General features: G+C 39.9%; 4 protein-coding genes across 5 annotated transcripts in view; 2 read left to right on the top strand and 2 right to left on the bottom strand.

Moving 5' to 3' along the window:
- The window catches only part of aldh1l1 (aldehyde dehydrogenase 1 family, member L1), a 30,562-nt gene extending 24,078 nt beyond the window's left edge, over window positions 1-6,484 (top strand). Inside the window, exons 16-23 of the mRNA XM_044349107.1 lie at window positions 29-116; window positions 960-1,053; window positions 1,146-1,245; window positions 1,342-1,440; window positions 3,240-3,405; window positions 3,535-3,640; window positions 3,818-4,017; window positions 4,880-6,484. Coding sequence (XP_044205042.1) covers window positions 29-116; window positions 960-1,053; window positions 1,146-1,245; window positions 1,342-1,440; window positions 3,240-3,405; window positions 3,535-3,640; window positions 3,818-4,017; window positions 4,880-4,935 — 909 coding nt within the window. The 3' untranslated portion in view covers window positions 4,936-6,484. The remainder of the gene's footprint in view (window positions 1-28; window positions 117-959; window positions 1,054-1,145; window positions 1,246-1,341; window positions 1,441-3,239; window positions 3,406-3,534; window positions 3,641-3,817; window positions 4,018-4,879) is intronic.
- On the bottom strand, window positions 5,583-9,976 carry LOC122980776 (zinc finger and BTB domain-containing protein 49-like). Its single transcript, XM_044349108.1, has 2 exons — window positions 9,461-9,976; window positions 5,583-8,086 (listed from the first exon to the last, which is right to left on the bottom strand). The coding sequence occupies exons 1-2, from the start codon at window positions 9,663-9,665 to the stop codon at window positions 7,125-7,127; spliced, it is 1,167 nt and encodes a 388-aa protein (XP_044205043.1). The 5' UTR covers window positions 9,666-9,976; the 3' UTR covers window positions 5,583-7,124.
- A 3,005-nt stretch (window positions 9,977-12,981) lies between these two features.
- LOC122980778 lies at window positions 12,982-16,253 on the bottom strand. Its single transcript, XM_044349112.1, has 2 exons — window positions 15,714-16,253; window positions 12,982-14,039 (listed from the first exon to the last, which is right to left on the bottom strand). Exons 1-2 carry the CDS (start codon window positions 15,916-15,918, stop codon window positions 13,348-13,350), a joined length of 897 nt encoding a protein of 298 aa, XP_044205047.1. The 5' UTR covers window positions 15,919-16,253; the 3' UTR covers window positions 12,982-13,347.
- A 267-nt stretch (window positions 16,254-16,520) lies between these two features.
- Window positions 16,521-21,744, top strand: LOC122981077. Of its 2 annotated transcripts, XM_044349597.1 has the most exons (5): window positions 16,521-16,678; window positions 18,218-18,535; window positions 18,859-18,943; window positions 19,775-19,842; window positions 19,925-21,744. In XM_044349597.1, exons 2-5 carry the CDS (start codon window positions 18,420-18,422, stop codon window positions 21,264-21,266), a joined length of 1,611 nt encoding a protein of 536 aa, XP_044205532.1. In that variant the 5' UTR covers window positions 16,521-16,678; window positions 18,218-18,419; the 3' UTR covers window positions 21,267-21,744. The 2 variants fall into 2 exon arrangements, with proteins under 2 accessions (XP_044205532.1, XP_044205533.1); XM_044349598.1 differs by lacking the exons at window positions 16,521-16,678; window positions 18,218-18,535; window positions 18,859-18,943 and adding an exon at window positions 18,973-19,090.
- The last annotated feature ends 1,295 nt before the right edge of the window (window positions 21,745-23,039 follow it).

The raw sequence follows: 23,039 nt of genomic DNA, 5'->3' as shown, positions 1-23,039 counted from the left end.
AAAACAAGTCACTTATGTTTGTTTCCAGGTGACTCCGCTGACAGCACTGAAGTTTGCTGAGTTGGCGGCAAGGGCGGGACTGCCCAAAGGAGTGATTAATATTCTGCCTGGATCAGGTAGGAACACACACACAGGACATTAACAATAGTCCACAGCCATGCTAACAGCTCTGTGAGGCTGCATTCAAGCTAAATGCTAACATCAGCATGTTAATGTGTTAACAATGCTAGCATGTTGATGTTTAGCAGGTACCATTTTTACCATGGTCACCGTGTCATTTTGGCATGCTAGTATGCAAACATTTGATAATTAGCTCTATGTCATGAGTTTTCAGGTATAAACCAATCAGCAAAAGCCAACGCATTAAAATTTTGACCAGATGGAACTAAATGAAAAGTCAGGAGATCAAGGTTATTAAAGTTCATCCTCTGGAGACCATTAATATGTGAACTAAATGTCACAGCAATCATTCCAGTTGCTGTCAAGATATTTCTTGCAACTGCAAAGTCAACTTCATGGTGATGTTAGAGAAAAATCAGAGAAGGGAGCTAAAGTCAGCAGAATATATCCTCTGGGAACCATAAATGTCTCTAACAAATTTTACAACAATCTAGTAGATCAAGTAGATGTTGCTGCATAGATGATCAAACTTGTGGCGCTAGAAGAAAAGTCAGAGGATCACCAGAGTCAGACAGATTCATTCTCTGGGGACCATGGATGTGCAAAATTTCATAGTAATCCATCAAATCATTTTCAAGATATTTCAGTTTGGACTAGAATGGTGGACCAACTGGCTATGGACTGCCATCCATAGAATGGATGCTAAAAATCCTCTCCGGATTAAGCATACACTTTGAAGCAGCATGAAAACCACTAGCGTCCTTGTCAAGCATCACATGAGTCTGAGATGGACTACTGAAGCCACTGGAGATGTTATTAAACTCATACTTTTCTTGCAGGTGCTCTGGTGGGTCAGCGTCTGTCTGACCATCCTGATGTCCGTAAACTCGGCTTCACAGGTTCCACTGAAATCGGTAAACACATCATGAAGAGGTGAGAGGCACACCACATTAACAAAACTCTATCTAAACAGAAGTGAACATTACAGCTCATCTTTGTGTATCTCGGTTCTCCTCCATCTAAAGCTGTGCGGTCAGTAACGTGAAGAAAGTTTCTCTGGAGCTCGGAGGAAAATCCCCTCTCATCATCTTCAGTGACTGTGACATGGACAAGGCTGTGCGCATGGTATGTTCACTCTGGGCAGCATGTGTGTTTGTCATTTTGCACATATTTAAAAAGTTTAAGTGGTTCCACCACTGTGTTATTGTCTGTGTATTTCAGGGCATGAGTTCAGTGTTCTTCAACAAGGGAGAGAACTGCATCGCAGCTGGCAGACTGTTTGTGGAAGACAGCATTCATGACCAGTTTGTGAAAAGAGTGGTATGTCTTTTTCTCTTTGGCCACAGTCACTCACACTGCTGATGTTTTAAAGTTCAGATTTGTTTCACATCTCTGAACAGCAAAACGCTGCTAGAGAAATGTAATTAATTCACAATCTGGATCTCAGTGCTTGTGTAAATCCTCTGAGGTGATTTTTGGTGAGTTTGGAGGCACAGCAGCTTCACTGCAGCTCTGGAAACCATCCCACAATATTTGCTTCTTTCACACTTCTGACAAGTTCTTGCAAGACCATAATACCTGGAAAAATTGAACAAACAACTCTTTTGGTAAATACTGTGGTCCAGATGATGCGTATACACAAAAACCATTTATAAACTGGTATTTATAATGTGCAGAATGTTCTGTGAGACAAGAAGTTTTTAGAACGATCTGAGGGTGATATGATGAGATGGACCTGAAAAATTAGGTGTAAGACTACTAATAAAGTATTGGTGGTTTAGATTGTTAGCCTATTTCACTTTTGTGTGAAATGTGTGAAATGCCCATTAAAGGCACGTATAGAAACTTAATTTTGATTCATTACTTTTGAGTGATCAATTCTTATTATTCTATTTATTTAGAAGGAAGGCATCATTTTATTTTCCTTTGTGTATGATCTTTTCATTTTTATCCTTTCTAGTGAAGCACTTTGTACAGTCTGTTTGGATCAAACAGCAACTACCACAACTTGAGGTTGAAGCCAATGATGCTGGCTCCAACTGACTCCCATTGAAAAAGCATTAACTTCTCTCTAGAATTACTAAGTCAATCATTTTTTTCAAGGAGTCATTATGGTCTCAATCTCTAAATTCAGGCCCTCTAATAAGTGTGCTGATGGTCAGTTTGGAAATGATTACTCCATTAATAAGATTTGAAGACTTACAGTCTACATGTGGACGTTGATTGACAGCTAGTCTGACTCACACCGAGTCAGACTATCGTCGCAATATTTCACCAAAGTTTAATGTTACTTGATTATGATACCTGCTCTGTTAGCACAGTTTAGCTAACTGTAGCTAATCTTAGCTAGATCAAGTAAGCTAGCGTTAGCTTTGAGCCGAGGTATTTCCAGAGTGTGAAAGGCAACACCCTGCACTCCTTATTTGGAAGATCCTGGCTCCACCAGCTCCAATGCAAACCAATAGGTGACATCACACCTCGCTACATCCACCTCTGTATACAGTGATTGAGATTACTGGTACAGGTTCTTGTGATTAATTACTGACACTGGTGCTACAAATAGCCCCAGTTGTGCATAATGCTCACATGTAGTGACAACTGCTACGGCTTTGTTGTACCACCCAGAAATGCAACACAATCAACGTGCAACACAGTTCTAGTAGAACTGACAATAACACTTTAATTTAACCCCTCTATTTAGCATTCATAAGCAGTAAACATTTAATAAATGGTTTATAACATACTATAATGTAGTTGTAAGCAGATAAAGGGGCTTAAGTAAAGTGTTATTGAAAGTCATATTATGAATTGATTGTCAAGTGGTTATTCCAAGACTTCTCAGCATTAAGTGAGGTACAGAGATGGAGAGCAACAGTACAAGGCTTGCTTCATTGGACCAGCAGTAGCTTGGAGAAGAGGCCACAACACTGGACAGAAAGCCAAATATATTGAAATTCTGAGATGCTTCACTTCAGTGAAAACTCAAACTCACGTACTGATAAGAGATTTTGAAACCAAAGAGAATCTTTTGCATCTAGAATTTTTTTGAGGCCACAGTATGTACTGCATCTCTAATTCTGTGGTTGCCTTAAAGACTGTTTGGATTTCTTTTCTCTCAGATTGAGGAGGTCAAGAAGATGAAGATCGGAGATCCACTGGACCGCTCCACAGATCACGGCCCTCAGAACCACAAAGCCCACCTGGACAAACTGGTGGAGTATTGTCAGACTGGTGTCAAGGAGGGGGCCACCCTGGTCTGTGGTGGCAAACAGATCCAGCGACCAGGTATGGCAATGCTATCAACCAATCAGTGGGGTCCTCCTCTGATGGAAGATGCAGATTGACTGATTATGTATTCACTTCTCATGTACAGTAGATTTATAATGTGCTGTCTTATTATGTGACTGCTGCCAGGTTTCTTCTTTGAACCCACGGTGTTCACTGATGTGCAAGACCACATGTACATCGCTAAAGAGGAGTCGTTCGGCCCTGTCATGATCCTTTCCAGGTTCAAGAGTGGGTATGTTGTAATTCAACATTACTTTGTGCCTTTAAATTACTCATATCCACATTTTCCTTCATTTACAACAGCATGCTGTCACAAAATTTGCACATCACAAGATTAACCATGTGTCTCTTCTTCTCTTTGCTGTTGTTTCTCCCTCCCACCTGCCTCGTCTCTGTCCCCCTACCTCAGTGATGTGGACGATGTCCTGAGAAGGGCCAACGCCACCGAGTACGGCCTGGCATCAGGTGTTTTCACACGGGACATCAGCAAAGCTCTGTACGTCAGTGAAAGGCTCAATGCAGGCACTGTTTTTGTCAACACCTACAACAAGACTGATGTGGCCTCGCCTTTTGGAGGCTTCAAACAGTCTGGCTTTGGCAAAGATCTGGGTAAGAAAAACTGTCACTGTGTAGTTGTAACTCTTTTATTAATGTGTTTGAATAGAATTAGCCTGCAATTTAAGTAAAGGAAATCAAGAAAGCCACACAGTTTTTGTGTGTGAGATATCACCAAAAACAGGATAAATAAGGTTATAGAAATGGAGGTTTCTACATTTAATATTTTACAGAGAACTGAAGTTAAAATTGCAGATGGTAGATGATATGATGATGATGAGATGGTAGCTGTATGAATTAGCCAGATGCTTGTCACCGAGCTAACAAGGCAATTTTCTGAATTTTTGTTTTATTATGTTGATGCTTCTGCTCCACAATGTACAACTAAATGTTTACTTAGGTTTTGTTTGTAATGTTAAAAACTTTTTCCTTTACAGTATTTTAGCCATGCTAGATGCATTGCTCTAAGGGTGGTCCAAAACTCATGACAGTCCCATCAGCCTCAGCTGTACTTTTTGTTTAATGCCAATTAACTAATGTTAGAATGGAAGCACATTGCATTCACCAATGAAAAAAAATCTGAGGCCTTATCTCATAATTATGACTTGCTATCTCAATATTACAAGAAAAGATCTAAATAATAATTATAAACTAACCAGCAGCTGACTACTGAACTGTTATGAGTTGCTGTAATTTAGCTTGTAGCACCCAATAGCTTCACCAAATCCCCAAATTTCATTCCATCTCAATGGTGATGTTTTGAAACTAAGCCATTCGCTGTCTTGAGCTTTAAAACATAAACCTTTTACATGTGTGCATGGTGGCAAGAAACTCAACGGTGCCAAAACTGCTGGCAGCATGTGGACAATACACAATCCTGCCTTCATTAATGTGTACAATTCTGTCACTCCAACAGGACAAGAGGCACTCAACGAATACCTGAAGACAAAGGCAGTCACCATCGAGTATTAAGTCAAATCACAGGAGGCATCAGCTCCTCATGGCAGTGATGTGTGTGGACACTGACAGAGGACAGACATGCAGAGACAAACACAGGGATCATGTGGATCATGGAGTGATGTCATCTCAGTGAAATCAACCCAAACCCACGGTCGTGTAACGTGACTACTAACTAGAATACTTGTGCCTTAACATGCTTATTGATCATATTAACATGTTCAATTTGTCAGTTTGTGATAACAAACCTCTGAGCCATGCTGTGATGAATTCAATATTGTCCTAAACTATGCAAATGAAGTATGTTACTAGGTAGCCCAGGTGACCTCTGAGACTGTTTTGTAATTAATGTGATTGAGTTAGTGGATAGGAATACTTTTTAAAAATTGCATTATTTCTAATATGGCTTACATTAGGTCAGGAAAGTCTTAAGAAATGTAACATTTCTGATAACAATGAAAACTACTGAGCACACCACTGTTTTGGACCTCATTATTCCTGTTGTGTTGACACATCTTTGATTTAGTTCATGTAGATTAACAACACTAACAGCAGTGCAATAAGTAATGTTAATGAATTTTAAAGTTAGTTTCATTGACTGAAAAGTGCCTAAACTGACCAGTGCCAGCATTTGTTAATGAAAAAAATCTTCAAAGACAAACTTAAACCCAAATGCATCTATGTTTAATACACAGATGAACAATACAATAATACAAACAATAATACAGTGCAAAATGATCTTTCAAATCAGAGAATATCATTAAATAATGTAAACAAGACTCATAACCTCACCAAGCACTCAGTGCCAAACAGTTTTCAATACTCACTACTCTACATACACTCTAGACTGTGTACTTCAAATATAGTGATCCTGTGGGTCCTGACACTGACACACAAATGTTGTGGGCACTGGGTGTATTTATTCTAAGGCGAGGGAGGCAGGAGGTTGGCATTATGACTGCAGGATAATATTAAATACACATCATGTATGGAAATATGAAAGTATGTTAACCAGGCATGTAAATGCTTTGTCTTACAGTAAAACCAATGCCTCTAAATACAGTTGAATAGACAGTTAAGTTTGTATCTTTGTCCTCAGCTTGTAGACTAATAGTGTAGCAGTCATTAAGATACATTTTCACACACCATCTGCTGTTGTCCTCTGTAGCTCTGAAGTGCTTTTTCATAATAGTTGCAGTTATCCATTTGTTTCCCAAACTCACTCTAAACTCTGCAAACTCTTAGCATGAGGAAAATGTAGAATATATAAGGCCTTTATTATAATTTACACACTTACAGTCTTTGCATTAATATTTAGATATTTTCTACTAATTAAATTCAGTTCCTTTCTTTTCTATAGTTGTGTAATTATGTTGTACATCTTTTACATTGCTGAATATTTCTGCCACCATTTAATTTCCCCAGAGGTTGGTTGATGCTGCTGTTGCATGTGATGCTGTCTATAATTAAAAAGTCTGCCTTTCTCCTGTCAATGCACTCATGGCTGAATTGGAAAAGACAGTGTTGATAAATTTAATTTAATGATACCAGTATCTGTTGCTATCGAAGCTTATAGCAGAAAGAGGTTAACAGAGAGCACTGCTGCATGTGGTAATGACTGACCAGAATCTCCTCAGAAATGTGCTGATGGGATGGTGAGGGAGCATGGCCTTAACCTTATGTGCAGTGCTTGTATAGGCTAGTCTTGTACTGAACTGACTTTGACTGAACTAGCGACAGACTGAGCTGAAGACAGTCAGAATCAGCGCTCAATGTCGGGTCATATGAATCATGATGTGCTCATTTACTGATCTATGTACTGAAGTGCATTTGAACAGTGATGTGACTGCCTAGCTTAGGAAAGAATTGAACAAACTACAGTCACTGACTACGAGTCTTTGAACTCAACAAAGTGATTTCTGATTTCCGTCTCTAGTGTAAAGTGAAAAACATTTGAAATATTTCAGCCGTGGATCAGTCATATCTTAACAGACAACTAATGAGTGACCCGAGAAAATCAGAACTTAGTGTTTTCAATTGATGCAGAAATGCTTCATGTTTTGTTCTAAAATGCTACATTTACCCAGAATGTCTTAAGAAAATGAATTCAACTTTAAGTGAGTAAAATGTTCTACTGAAATCTGATATAGCTGCACTGAAAATATCCAGATATGTCACATTGCATACATCTGTCCAGTGGGATTTCACGTCTTCTTTGCGTGAACTTGCATGTGTCTCAACATGTCCTTCTTATATGCAAATGGTCTGGAGCAGATGACACAGCGATGGGGTTTCTCCCCTGTGTGAGTTCTGATGTGACAGATCATGTTGCCCCTCTGCCTGAACCCTTTCCCACACACTTCACATGTGTATGGCTTCTCCACTGTGTGGATCCTCATGTGTATTCTCAGGCACTCACCTCGTGCAAATCTTTTGCCACATACTTTACAACAGTGTGGTTTCTGACCTGTGTGAACCAGCAGGTGCCTTTTTAAATGTGTTCTTGTGGTGAATGTTTTGCCACAGATGTAACAAAGATTGTTCTCTCTGTGTGTTTCCAAGGCTTCAATCCCATTGTCTGCTAATGCAGCATGTTTTGGAGGACAGAGAGTGGCTGTATTGTTTGCATGTGATTTGACATGCATCATTAATGAACTCCTGCTATGGAAGGATTCTCCACACAGCTTACAAGACCAAGTTCTCTGATTGTTCCTTTGCTTTGTGCTCAAGCTAGGACTGTTTAGTCTTTGTTTTGTCCTTTTCTTTGACTTCACTGTCTTCGAACATGAGTTAGATCCTCCTCTCTGTGTACTTTGAGCATCACTGGTATCATTTTCATCCATGCTATCTGAGGAGAGCGGCTGCCAGAAATTGGCTGTTTCTGATCCTCCATAGCCATCTTCTTCCTCCTCTGTTTTCAACCACTCAGCTGAAGTGATGGGAAGAAGCTCTTCTTCTCTGCTGGTCTCAGTTTGGGTTTGACAGCAAGAGGACGGCTGCATGCTCTGTTCATACTTAAAACAAGCAACAGCATCACGTTGTGACAGGTCCTGCAGTTTCTCTTGGTCCCGGCTGGCCCGGTGTTCCTGAGGCTCTGGAAATGCATCTGCACTGTGTGTTGGCTGGGTGGAGGCCTCTGCTTCAGACACGCTGACCTCCTGGGAGACTGGGGAAAAAGTGTTCAATAGAATATTATTTTTAACACTTTCAGTTTTCCCTTACCTCTCATCCATACCATGTATTGTAACTTTGTGAGATACCAATGAAAAAAATCAGCAGAAACATCTATATAACATATGACACATGTACAAGTGTGTTCTAATGCAAGGATTAGATGATGATGATATGTTATACTGTATATCTTTATTAATAATACCACTTACATAGTGTAAGTTTGTCATTGTCACAATTACCAATATACACAAGACTGAGGTCCTCTTCCACTACACAGTTATGGCTAAACACAGCAACATCCAGGTAAATGCAGTTATCATGGCAGAAGGTGGATAAAGAAATATTTTCTGCAAAATCAGGGAAGAAGGCATCCCCTTTACTCAAGGTAATCAACATAATATTTTCTTTTAGAGCTGCAATGATTAGTTGATTAATCTATTAGTTGCCAACTATTAAATTAATAGTTGTGAGTCATTTTTTTTAAAGAAAAATATGTCCAAAATCAGGGAAGAGGGCAACACCTTTGCTCGAGGTAATCAAATTAATATATCCTTTTAGAGCTGCAACGATTAGTTAATTAATCAATTATGCTATAATAAAAATATGCTATTATACGGTGAAAACATGTTTCATCTTTTTTATTTGTCACTTTTTCATTGTCCCACTTTAGAAAATGTGGTTTGAAAAGTGGGACAGCTGGTTTTAATAATGTGGGACAGTCATGTATGATCTTAAATTGGTGAAATATGCATTCCAGCACATTAAATGTGCAATACCAATAGTTATTCAGTTGTCTTGAGATGCTCATTTTTTGTTATTTTTGGGCAGATGGCAAATTATAGTATTACCAATAGGCTACTAATACAGGATATAATACATTACTATACTATTTGTAGCAGCATTGTACAAAACATTGTAACTATTGAAACGACCAAACATGGGCATGCACTTTAGCCCTGAGTGTTACTGACCAGACAAGTTTTTATTGTATGAATTAAGGTGATTTAGACCTTTCAGCCTCCCAGTGAGTGTCCCATATTTCAGCCTCAACTGTCCCACATTAGGAAAGGCACATCATTTGGGACAATTTGGCACATGAACACTTTTATATTTGCCATTTTTTCTCTGAGTCCTCTGCATTCTGATATGAGAAGAAAACACTTCGGGGATTTCAGATGTGTGTGGATATTATGTATTGGCTTCATGAAGAAACATATTGCTGAAGTGCTACTTGCAAAAATTGTCCCACAGTACTCTAATTCACCCTAGCTGGCCACACGTCGAATAAAGCATCACAAGCTCTGTGTTCGTAGTGACAGCCTCTTAAGACCACAGTAGACTCATTTTCACAACAGAGCAGACTAACCTGCAGTGAACACCTCCACCTGCACCTGCCGGTTCAAACCTTCAGCTAGTAGCAGCAGCCCGCTGTGTTTCACATCCTCCTTGGACAGATAAATGTCATTTCGATACTCTAAAATGGTCCTTTCCACAGCACTGAAGATTTCCTCCGCCGCAGCTGTCAGTCGCTCGTTAACAAACACTCTCAGCTGCTGTAACTTATTTGCCATTTTGGAGGACGAGAAGATGCACCTGTGGATTCACAAAGCTAACTGCTAAGCTAGGCTAAGCTCGAAGCTAGTGAACAGAGTGACAACGAAAGGCTAACGTTAGCCACTAACGCCAATGTCGTTTCAGAAAGAAAACTAGCGAATCTAGCGGAATAATAACGTAGCCAGACCGAGTGTAGACCATGGTGTCAACAGAGAGTGTAAACAGCAGTTATCGATTTGTAGGAAGTCTTCTTCATGTAAGATTTTGGCGGTGTATTACTGCCCTCCGCAGGACAAAATTTAACAGACACAATCACACTTATTTTCATATATAACACTGAATCATGCAGGAACTGTAAAACTGCTTTTGTGATCAGCTGCTGGTTCTCATTTTGGCCGCAGAAAGACTTAATAGAATATGACAAGACTCCTAAGTCTGACAATCTGATAGTTTTCCTTTCTGTATTATATTTGCATGCTTGACTGTTTCAGAACGTTCACATTCACATAATCCAGTAGGACGTTTTCCCAAAATGTGCAAGTACTGATTTATCCCGCAGTGTCCGATCCTCAGTCTGCAGGTTTTAACAGAATCTCTTCGGTTCTGAAGTACATTCTCAATGTATGTACACTGTAGGCTTCAAGTTTCCACATCACACTTGTGTAAGTGTAATACTCAACCACAATTGGCTCCAAAACTAATTGTAATGTTACAAATCCTGCTCACTGGTACACTTGTTAAACAGATGTGAGGTGTGCACATGTAGGGAAGCCTTCCTTTTTCAACAGATGAAAGGAAAAAAAAAACTGCACACACATCATTCTGCACAGAGAAGAAAACAAATCCAAGTCAAGTAATATTAAGTAAAACAATTTTTTAATGGAGGCGGACTTTAAAATCAAACAACATGGAAATAAAAATGGAAAATGACTAAACTGTCCTAATATATATTTATAAATATACACCGATCAGCCATAACATTAAAACCACCTGCCTAGTGTTGTGTAGGTCTCCTTTGTCCCACCAAAACAGCTCTGACCCGTCAATGCATGGACTCCACAAGACCTCTGAAGGTGACTTCTGGTATGGCACCAAGACATTAGCAGCAAATCCTTTAAGTCCTGTAAGTTGCGAGGTGAGGCCGCCATGGATCGGACTTGTTCTTCCAACTCATCCCACAGATGCTCCATGAGATTGAGATCCGGGGAATTTGGAGGCCAAGGCAACACCTTGAACTCTTTGTCATGTTCCTCAAACCATTCCTGAACAGTTTTTGCAGTGTGGCAGGGTGCATTATCCTGCTGAAAGACGCCACTGCTATCAGGGAATACCGTTGCCATGAAGGGGTGTACCTGGTCTGCAACAATGTTTAAGTAGGTGGTACATGTCAAAGTAACATCCACATGAAAGCCAGAACCCAAGGTTTCCCAGCAGAACATTGCTCAGAGCATCACACTGCCTCCACTGGTTTGTCTTCTTCCTATAGTGCATCCTGGTGCCATCTCTTCCCCATGCACCCGACCGCCCACATGATGTAAAGGAAAACCTGATTTTTCCTGCTTCAAACACATCAACTTCAAGAACTGACTGTTTACTTGCTGCCTAATATACCCCACCCCTTGACAGGTGCCATTTTAACGAGATAATCAATGTTATTCACTTCGCCTATCAGTGGTTATAATGTTTTGGCTGATCAGTGTATATAATTACTTTGATATTTTATGAACCTTGGACCACAATGTAACTTACAATGTACACATCGTTTTCAGTTTAAAATAGGCACAATTTATTTTATTGCTTATGATGAACAGAACAGGCAAATATATTACAGGACCTTGAGAGGCTGATGATAAACTAAATAATTCCCCAAATAACCTGTTTGTATTTTCTTATACGTTAAAATGAGCAATTATTGTTACAGCTGTTGTGTTATGGGTTAAAACTGACTGCATATACTTTCCTATGAAAGAAGGAGAAAAGGCAGTTTAATTTCCAAAAACAACAGTGCCTCAAACACATATTTAACACCAGTGAACAACATGGCCTCACCATAGAGGAGCTTGTCAGTGTTTTTAACAGCTCCTGTACAAATATATTAGATTCTGCAGCTCCAGTCAGATATAAACAGCTGAAACCTTCTTTTCTGCCATGGTTGAATGAATAATTAAAGATCTTATAGAGATCTATTAATTATTAGAGCCAGTGCAGGAAGACAAAGCAGAAATGGAAAATGGATAAATTCAGTCTTTCCCTTGCTTCTCTAAAAGATTTAATGTTCACTTATCAGTGTACAATCAAAGAAGCAAGGAACACCTCTTTTTCTGAACTGCTAAACAGGGTCAAAATCCCAGGATCCCTTTTTAAAACTGCTAATTCTGTGATTGGTCCCCTCACCTTAGCCGGTCAGTTGAATCTTCCCCTGAGATGTGAAGAATTTCTTGATTAGTTTGTAACAAAGTAGTGAAGATTCACCAACACTTTAACAACGAATTCAGAGAGGTTGATGTTGACTCCTGCCCACCTTCAACGTCAACCCATGAACGCACTGTTGCACTTGGAAAATCATCCACCTGCCCTACAGACTGCATTCTCACTTGGTTTTTAAAAGCTGTTTAGCCATTATTGACTACTCTCAGTCTACTGCTATTTTCCCCCTCCTATTTTAAACCTACCAGTGTTTACCCCCTCTTAAAGAAGCCCTCTCTAAATCCATTTTAAGTAATTTTAGACCCATCACGAAGCTGCCATTTATTATTGTTGAAGATTTTAGAAAAATCTGTCTCCACTCAATTGATTTCTTTGAGGAACAATCAAATTTTCTGAAAACTTAAATCTGGTTTCCGCTCCCTACAGCGCACTGAGACTGCTTTGGTCAAGGTCACCAGTGACTTACTCCTTGCAGCTGACACAGGCCTGTACTCAATTTTAATTCTCCTTGACCTCAGCTCAGCCTTTGACACAGTCGACCATAATGTCTTAATCAGCTGTCTAAAGAGCTACGTTGGCTTCAGTGATGAATGGTGTTCCTTATATTTTGTCCACTCCATTAACATACATGTAGCGGCCAAAATATAAGGAACACTTTTCAATATAATGCACTCTAGTACACCACCACCACCCACTATGACCTCAATAATAAACACAAGTAGAATTATCACCTTTCTGACAATGTCAACAAAAACTGAAAATGTATAAACTTCGTAAATGTAGCATTTATGGCGGAGCTGTTGTATTGGATTGCATTAGGTTGCGCAGGTGTTCCTAATAAAGTAGCCGACAGTATATTTGGCATAAAAAAAGAGATAAATGAACAATTAACACAGGGACACAGGATTAAAACTGGGAAAATGTATTTTTTATTTCATGGGGCCTTTAAAGCCTTGAATGTTCAGGCTCCTGCCTGTATCTGTGATCTGCTAACTCCCTATGAGCCTGATCACTGCTTCAGATCCTCCAGCAGAGCCCTACTAATGGTTCCAAAATCTTGACTTGTCAATAAAGGTGACCGGGCCTTTGCTGTTCAGGCCCCTCAGCTGTGGAACTCAGTGTCATCTTTTAAATTCCTTCTTAAGACTCACTTTTAATCTTATGGCTTTTTCTTAACTGATGGTATTTGTTGTAACTATTGTGAAGCACTTTGTGACTTTGTTTTTGAAAGGTGCTATATATATATATATATAAAAGTTATATTTATTATGTTTATATGCATGATGGGCAGAATTTGAATGCTTGGGTGTGTGCCTTGCAAATGTATTTTTGACATTTGATGCAAACGGTGCTGGTCTTGGTGTCCTTTTTGTTAGGGCAGCACTGGCATCTCTTCCTCTTCTTTCCAGTAAGCAAAGCTGGATGCATAGGTAAGGTTGCAGCCTTGGCTTGAATCTGCATCATCACGTTAGCAGAGACAGGGGTTCGAAGTAGACATTGCTGTTGTTCGATATGAGGGCTCACCAGAGCTTTTCCCAAAAGTCTTTGCTTTGCCCTTTTCTTTGACTTCACTGTCTTTGAACATGAGTTAGACCCTCCTCTCTGTGTAAATTCAGCATCACTAGTATCATCTTCATCCATGCTATCTGAGGAGAGCGGTTGCCAGAAATTGGCTGTTTCTGATCCTCCATAGCCATCTTCTTCCTCCTCTGTTTTCAACCACTCAGCTGAAGTGATGGGAAGAAGCTCTTCTTCTCTGCTGGTCTCGGTTTGGGTTTGACAGCAAGAGGACGGCTGCATGCTCTGTTCATTCTTAAAACAAGCAACAGTATCACGTTGTGACAGGTCCTGCAGTTTCTCTTGGTCCCGGCTGGCCCGGTGTTCCTGAGGCTCTGGAAATGCATCTGCACTGTGTGTTGGCTGGGTGGAGGCCTCTGCTTCAGAAACGCTGACCTCCTGGGAGACTGGGGAGAAAGTGTTCAATAGAATATTATTTTTAACACTTTCAGTTTTCCCTTACCTCTCATCCATACCATGTATTGTAACTTTGTGAGATACCAATGAAAAAAATCAGCATATGACGCATGTACAAGTGTGTTCTAATGCAAGGATTAGATGATGATGATATGTTATACTGTATATCTTTATTAATAATACCACTTACATAGTGTAAGCTTGTCATTGTCACAATTACCAATATACACAAGAGTGAGGTCCTCTTCCACTACACAGTTATGGCTAAACACAGCAACATCCAGGTAAATGCAGTTATCACCGCAGAAGGTGGATAAAGAAATATTTTCTGCAAAATCAGGGAAGAGGACAACACTTTTGTTCAAGGTAATGAATATTCTTCTACTTCCTTTTAGAGCTGCAATGAATAGCTGATTAATCTATTAGTTGCCAACTATTAAATTAAAGGTTGTGAGTCTTTTTTTTTTTTAGAAAAATATGTCCAATTTCTGTGATTCCAGCTTCTCAAATGTAAATATTTTCTGGTTTCTTTAGTCTTCTATGAGAGTAAACTGAATATCTTTGGGTTGTGGACAAAAGACATTTGAGGACGTCACCCTTTGGGAAACAGTGATTAACATTTTTCACCATTTTCTAACATTTTATGGACCAAACTACTAATCGAACAGATTAATTGTTAATGAAAATAATCACTAACTGCAGCCCTATTTTCTTTATATTTTCTGTCAAGTAAACAGGATCATTATTGGGAGCTGTTAGTTTATGCAATCATGTAAAAAACTGGAGAAAAAAGAAAAGTGGGACTTTAAGGAAATCTATCATAAATGAAGCAATGTTTAAGATTGTGTTTATGATATATTCATGCATCAAAATATACTATAATATGGTGAAAACATGTTTCATATTTTTTGTCACTTATTCCATTGTCCCACTTTACAAAATGTGGTTTAAATGTGGTTTGAAATGTGGGACAGTTGGTTTTTACTAATGTAGGACAGTCATGTACTTTCTTAAATTGGTGAAATATGCATTCCAGCACATTAAATGTGCAATAGCAATAGTTATTCAGGGGTCTTTGACTTTTAATGCTTAATTTTTGTAATTTGTGTAATATGCCACCTGCCTAAAAAATAAGGCAGGTGGCAAACAGTATTACTAATACATGATATAATACATTACTATACTGTTTGTTACAGCTAAAACATTGTAATTACTGAAATGACCAAACATGGGCATGCACTTCGGCCTTGAGTGTTACTGACCAGACAAGTTTTTATTGTATGAATTAAGGTGATTTAGACCTTTTAGCCTCCCAGTGAGTGTCCCATATTTCAGCCTCAACTGTCCCACATTAGGAAAGGCACATCATTTGGGACAATTTGGCACATGAACACTTTTATATTTGCCATTTTTTCTCTGAGTCCTCTGCATTCTGATATGAGTAGAAAACACCTCGGGGATTTCAGAATGGTAATGTGTGTGGATATTATGTATTGGCTTCATGAAGAAACATATTGCTGAAGTGCTACTTGCAAAAATTGTCCCACAGTACTCTAATTCACCCTAGCTGGCCACACGTCGAATAAAGCATCACAAGCTCTGTGTTCGTAGTGACAGCCTCTTAAGACCACAGTAGACTCATTTTCACAACAGAGCAGACTAACCTGCAGTGAACACCTCCACCTGCACCTGCCGGTTCAAACCTTCAGCTAGTAGCAGCAGCCCGCTGTGTTTCACATCCTCCTTGGACAGATAAATGTCATTTCGATACTCTAAAATGGTCCTTTCCACAGCACTGAAGATTTCCTCCGCCGCAGCTGTCAGTCGCTCGTTAACAAACACTCTCAGCTGCTGTAACTTATTTGCCATTTTGGAGGACGAGAAGATGCACCTGTGGATTCACAAAGCTAACTGCTAAGCTAGGCTAAGCTCGAAGCTAGTGAACAGAGTGACAACGAAAGGCTAACGTTAGCCACTAACGCCAATGTCGTTTCAGAAAGAAAACTAGCGAATCTAGTTTTATGTGAACTAAGCGTGGAATAATAACATAGCCAGACAGATAAATGAAGAGGGTAGAGCAGAATGTAGAGGAGAGCGTAGACGAAGAGTGTAAACACATGTGTAAACAACAGTTCAATCTCACGGAAGTCGGAAGCAGCGTCATGGCGTCATCCAAAGAAGCGACCACAAGTTATGTTATGTTATGTTATGTTATGTTATGTTATGTTATGTTATGTTATGTCTTTCTATTTGGAACACTCAGAATTTGTAAATCTGAACCCGTGATTTGAAAGTTTTTGTTGTTTAATAGCTAAATAAAAATTTCAATGAATGTTTTACAAATTTCTGCTTTTACTCTGTCATAAATGTAACAAATACATAACTAAGTATAAGTAAATAGTTATAACAGTGTACATATTGATCATATTTTAACATTGTTCAACACAGGCCATTTATGTAGAGGCATTTAATATTAATAGAATAGAAAGAATTTTATTGTACTTTTGTATGGCACTCTGTAGGCAGGACGTTGTACTGGCGTCATTAAGGTCTTTGATAATAAGGTAGTCGCATTTAGTCCAAAATGGCGGAGGCGTGGCTCTGCTGCTAGCGTTCACTTCTTGTCAAAGTAAGTTCTTTGGTTGCATTACTCCCTCTGTATTTAATTACCCACTGTTGTCCAAATCTATTACCACTTGTAATGTGTCCAGTTTCTCTCAAAAATCTAAATATCAGTTGTTTTTTTCCCCTCCACCGTGTCCCCACACTCAAGTAGATCTTTAACCCTGACCTCCACTGGTCTTTACCTCTGTAGCCCTGTAAGCACTGCCCTTCTTCTTTTTCCTGACACTGATGACGATGGCTGGTTGGGTGTTTTCCTGTGATAAAGTCTACTATTCAGGTTGCTGTGACCAATTCTTAATCTACTTATAATAACTTGCTCTTTCCTGTTGATTTCACTATTTCTTACCACTCCTACCTTATTTTGTATTTAATATAAGTGTCTTCCTTTTGTTGCATTACCCCAATGCTGCTGCCAGTTTGATTATTTCCCTCCAAGCTATGCTTTTCCCCTCTGAATTTGGAAGTTTAATATTAATATCCACATAATCTCTCCTGACTGCCTCCTTTACTAACAGCTCATATGATGTATCTTTGTGATTACTGCCTGATCCTGATTTAATGCTTGACAGTGCTGACACCAAGTCACCACAGATGAGTATTTTGCTTGCTGTCACTTCTTCTGCCAAATCTAATGTAAAAGTACTGCAATTAGCTCAACAGCACACACACTCAAATAATGTGATGTTATCTTACTGATTCCCAGTCTGATAACTGGGAGTCACCACTGCTGCCCCTGTTGCCTCTGTTAGTGGATGTTAGTGGATCCTTTGACCCGTCTGTAAAATCACTGTGGCTCCTGTCCCTACATCTGTAATATTTCGAAACATGTTAAAATAACAAAATAAAATACATAGGCAGCGGAAAAAAACAAACAAATAAAAATAACAGCAAACTTTCAGTAAACAACATAAATAATAACCATTCAATGTTTGAAAAGGGTGTAGAATGATGTGTGTAAAGAACTTTTCTTGTCCTACCCCTTTTTTATATACTTTATCAATCAAATCAAGGCCAAAAACATTTAAAACAACACAAGAGAAACAATAACAACAAACAAATACAACATAAGTTAAAAAGACACATGGTACCAAAATCATATTATTCCAGTCAACCTCTTTGTTCATCCGTTCTGTATCTGTTCAATGTTATTTTTAAATACTTGTTAAAACTTACTTAATGTTCTACATGTTTTCATTTCTTCATTACAGTTGTTCCATAGATTAACTCCCTTTATTGTGATACAATGAAGTTTTGCATTTGTCCTCACTATCTAACCTTACCCGTCTCACCTGAACTTTGCACTACATGTCCCAGCTCCCCCTGCTGAAGTAAAAACGCATTTTAAAAGTTGATGTGAAGCTTATATGAGGCTTCAGCAGTCTGAGTTAGTCATATCATGTGGATATATGCCTCATTTACAGTCTTTTTAGCATCAAATTCCCTCTTTGTGTTTCCTCAGACAGTGTTTCCCTGTTGAGCTGCACCTGACTGTTGTTTTAAGACACACTTGAAAAATTGTGAACCTGTCCTTTAACACATGAAGAACAGGTGGAGCCTATGGGAGCATCACATACAGTGCACTGCCCTCTGCTGGACGGCAGCTGAATCCTTCACCAGGCTCAATAATTTAATCAAAGAAGAGGATGCGTCTCGTGCATTCTGGTCCCCACTCATTATGATCACACCATCGTGTTTCGCGTGAACAGCCCGCTCGCCCATTTCATTGGTGCCCGTCGGAGGCTGGGATGGGCACAATCCTTCAGGAGCGGATGCCACAACAATGTCTGGAGAGGCTCTCCATCACAGAGAGGGAATGGAAGAAAAAGGTGCAGTGGAGCAACAGCAGGCCTAATGTGGCCAGGTAACGTGAAATATATGATTATTCAGTAGGATAATATATGTTGGAGATAGGGATGCTGTGTGTATGCGTGTAACGCTCTCTTCATTTCCCCTGTCGCATCACCGGCGACGCGGAGATGTTTGTTCTTGTATCAATGCGCTTTGATCTCTAAACGCTGTTTTTGTGCTTCGTGTGTGCAGATAGATTACTAAACAGAACCCCAATATTGGACCAACAATTCACGGGATATATTACTGTTTCTGTATTTCATTTGTGTTATTGTATGCGGTGATATTTAGGTCATTGCTTGTGTTTAATATTTAATCTTTTATATTTTTCTGAAGCAATAAAATGGGTAGACGGCAGTCACAGAGGAAGTCACTGCAGCCACAGCACACGCGCCCAAGTCAAGAGAATAATCATGAGAAAGTAAGTGTGATGTAGAACTGCGACGATCAGTTGATGAATGGATTAGTGGATCAGCAGAAAATAAGTTGGCATCTACTGTATTTTGCTGATTGATTAGTCATTTTTCAAGCAGAAATGCCAAATATTGCTGATAACAGCTTCTCAAATGTGAGTATTGTATGTTTTTTTTCTGTATTCACTGTAAATTGAATAACTTTAGGAGTCAAAGGAGAATGAAATAATAATAAAAAAGTGTTTTGAAGACCTCACCTTGAGCGTTGGGAAATAGTGACAGGCATTTTTCATTATTTTCTGTCAATTCATAGACTTAAAAAATGATTAATCAAAGAAATAATTGTCAGATTCATATACAATGAAAATAATCCTTTTTGTTGTTGCCTTAGCTTGCAGTAATGATGTAGCCTATTTACATAATGAACACGTATTAGTTAAAGCAGCAACTATTAATTGATTAGTTGCCAACTATTAAATAAATCAACAACTATTTTGATAAATGATTAATCATTTTCAGTCATTTTTTTTGTCAAGAAAAGCGTCTCAAAAGTGAAAATGGTTTCTTTAGTCTTCTATGATAATAAATGACATATTTCTGGGTTGTGGACAGTTGGTCGGGACAAAACAAGACATTTGAGGGCGTCACCTGGGGCTCTGGGAAACAGTGATCAAAATTTTTCACCATTTTCTGACATCTTGTGGCCCAAACAACTAATCGATTAATCGAGAAAATAATCAACAGATTAATCTACAGTATAATGAAAATAATTGGTAGTTGTAGCCCTGGTGTTGGTAGAAAATGTGTGCAGGTGTAATAGTGTCTCTCTGTAATCACAGAGGGTGCAGCAAAGAAGAAAGCACAAGCCGAACACCACCTCGACCAAGTGCAATATTTCACAACACAGGTGAGAATGGCTGTTTGTGCAACTTTTACGTCATTCTGTGCAGCCTGGATGCTAAGATAATAAAATGTACTTTTCCCTCCAGTGCTCAGGGAACCTCAGAGTCAAAGTCCCATCCCTTGTGCCCTCCTGCAGAGGACAAGATGAAGCAGAAGGTCCAGCAGGCTGCTCAGCGCTGCGGCCACCGAGAACAGAAGCACAGAGGGAGCAGACGCACAGCAGCCTTTCCCCACCGCCGCCTGTGTGACTCCAGTCCTGATCTGCTGGAGAGACGCTCACCAAACCAGGAGGCAGGATGTCTGAGTGGCCATGGAGAAGGTGACAGTGACACTGACTTGTCAGACTCAGAGAGACTTCCTGTGTTGCCCTCTGTTCAGGTTCCTCCACAGCTCGAGCTGCGGCCAGAGGTCATCGAAGCTGAAGACTCTCCCTCTTGCAGCCGAAGACCCAGGAGACACGGCCATGGTGGGTTTGACTTCCCAGACTTCCTGCCTCCACCTTTTAATTCCTGGAGCCTCAGTCAGCTGGCTGTTTTCTATAACATGGAGGGCCGCGGGGCTCCTCGACCCAGGCCTGTGGGCCCTTTGGAAAGGTACTTGGAGAGGCTACTGCAGCTAGAGTGGCGCCAGATCCAGACTGTCCAGGAGGAGAGTGGGAAGTCAGCTGTATCAGAGGTTTTATCCAGCTGCCACAGGTCACCTGCCGCTGCCTCGTCACGCCTCAGCTCTCCAAAGTGTATCCTCCAGTGTCAGCGTGCCTTCCCCCTCACCTTCCTCTCTTCTCTGGCCAGTCACTCTGCCCTGCTCTCTGGCTGTGCCTGCACCCTGTGCCGGATCCGCTACACCACCTGTGGCGTGTCCTGCTGCCGCTCCACCCACAGCCACACCCTTCAGTCAAGACTGAGCCCAATGCTGGAGCGCAGGGGTCCCGTGTCGCTCCCTAAAAGGAGCTACAGTGAGAGCCGGGTGCACTCCTCAGACAGGGGCTCAGCATACCGGGCTCCTAGGTTCAGCAGCCCCGTGAGGGCCAACAGCCACATGAGACGGATGCAAGCCCTGGGCAACATTCGCAATCCTGTTCAAGGTGCTAACACCAAGCCTCACTCTGCCAGGGACTTGAGTGTCGGGGCTGGGAGGGACCAGCTAGGAACACGGGGGGAGGTTTTGGACTACAGGACAGGAGGGGTTAGGAAAAGGAGTGGCTCAGAGCAGAGAAAAAGTGCGGCAGAAAGACAAGATGTATCGGAGAGGCGCCGGAGTGGCTCTGAGTGTAGAAGAGGAGGGGGTGAGCGGAGGAGAGCAGCTGAGCTCAAGGAACGGGAGATAAAACCAGATGCTGTGACGGCAATAATGGACAATTTACCAGGGTCCAAATATTCTCCTGTAAACAGACCAAACAGGCCAAAACAGGTCGACTTTGGTACATAACAGCAACTTGAGTACTGTTAGTGTAACTGTAAGCCACAGCCACAATCATCAAACTAAATAATTCATTATGAATGTATATTATTATGTTTTTCCTCACTCAAACGGGTTGACAATAGATGTAGCAGGTATTTTTCATGTATTTTTCACTAGTGGATGATTGTTTTTTTTCTTATCTTATTATTGTCATATTATCACATTTAATCCAATGCTGTGATTGCAGACAAATAAGCTAATGTTCCAGGCAGTGTATGTCCTAAACATGCACTACTGATCATAGTTGATATGAGCATGCAGATATTTATATAAAAAGTCTTTTTTTAAGTTAAGTTAACCCAGTAAGCCTATGTAAATATTTGTATGCAGGAGTTTTCAGCACTCTGCCAGTTTTACAAGTGATGTAAATAAAGAAGCCACTTCTGATTTGGTCTGTCAGTAAAATAACTGCTTAACAAAAGTTAATAAAAATGATCAAACAATTCATGATTGACAAGTGTAATTCTTCAAAGTTGTGATGTAGGCTGAATCCTCGCCTGCTTCATAAGTGTTTTGTGGCTGATTTGTTGACTGGTTATCTGCAGTCTTGAAGTCTTCAAAAGCATTGAATTCATTGCTCCCATTGCTCCTATATTAAAAAATCTTAAATTTAAATTTACTAATTTGTCTTTCCTGCCGTAGACCATAACATTAGTTTTTTTGGGAAACATTTCACATCTAGAAACTACAAGTGAGACTGGTGTGACAGTGGATTATGCTGCAGGCAGTTGTTTCATCCTTTTATGTTTCTGATCTAGAAAATGTGTGTAGGTCTGATGTAGAATAAAGTATGAAGCATGATGGCACATGTGAAACAAATGACCCTCATGCAGGTCTTTGCTCAACAACTGTGGAACAAACAGACCAGTGATCACTGCCACCCCGGCCGGCTGTCACCTCCAGCCTCACCACAGAGGCAACAGGACTCTGTTTAAGAGGAGCAGATGAGCCACAGCCCAGGAGCTCTTTATGTAGATATAAAGAGATATATAAAGAACTGACAACATAACTGATGAACCGATTCATACATCATATATATTACATCATCCTTCGATAATGTGTCCTCCTGCTTTCAAATGTGTCTACACTTTAGAGACACTTCTGTTTCATTTCAAAACATGCAGAAATCAGTTTCACTGCTTTAGTATGGTGTGTGAAAACTGACTTGTGTGTGAATGTAGAGGCAAACACCAACAGCTGGCCTCCGAAATCCTCAAACAGCCACCGTTAGCTCATGATGTGCGTCTCAACATGGGACAGATAAAAAGATATTAGAATGAAATACTCCACATACACAGGGCTTTGTTATTGTGGATAAATGCCTCCTCCATACAGGCCATTTTCCCCTGATTTACTATAAAAATGCACATTTTACATGGTCTTAATGATTATATTGACTGTGGTACATTTATTAAACATAAATGGAATTCTTAAAATGTGTTAAAAATACATACTCTGCGGTGGAAGTATATTTACTCAAGTCAATTTTATTTATATAGCCCAGTATCACAAATCACAAATTTCCTGAAGGGGATTTAAAGGTATACTATGCAGGATTTTCCTAAAAAACAATGTATAGACTCATAGAAAAACAATCCCTTTCAATCATCACTTATGACCCACTAGAAGTGTGTGGTGGTGTATTTAGAGAGATCCTTGCTACATCCACACAAATATGTTTTCATTTTAAAATGCATTACTTTTGATAGATTTACACCTAGCATCCACACTACTCCAGCT

Source organism: Thunnus albacares, chromosome 4 (assembly GCF_914725855.1).
Source record: "Thunnus albacares chromosome 4, fThuAlb1.1, whole genome shotgun sequence".
Classification (NCBI taxonomy): Eukaryota; Metazoa; Chordata; class Actinopteri; order Scombriformes; family Scombridae; genus Thunnus; species Thunnus albacares.
This window is presented reverse-complemented; position numbering and strand designations above follow the sequence as displayed.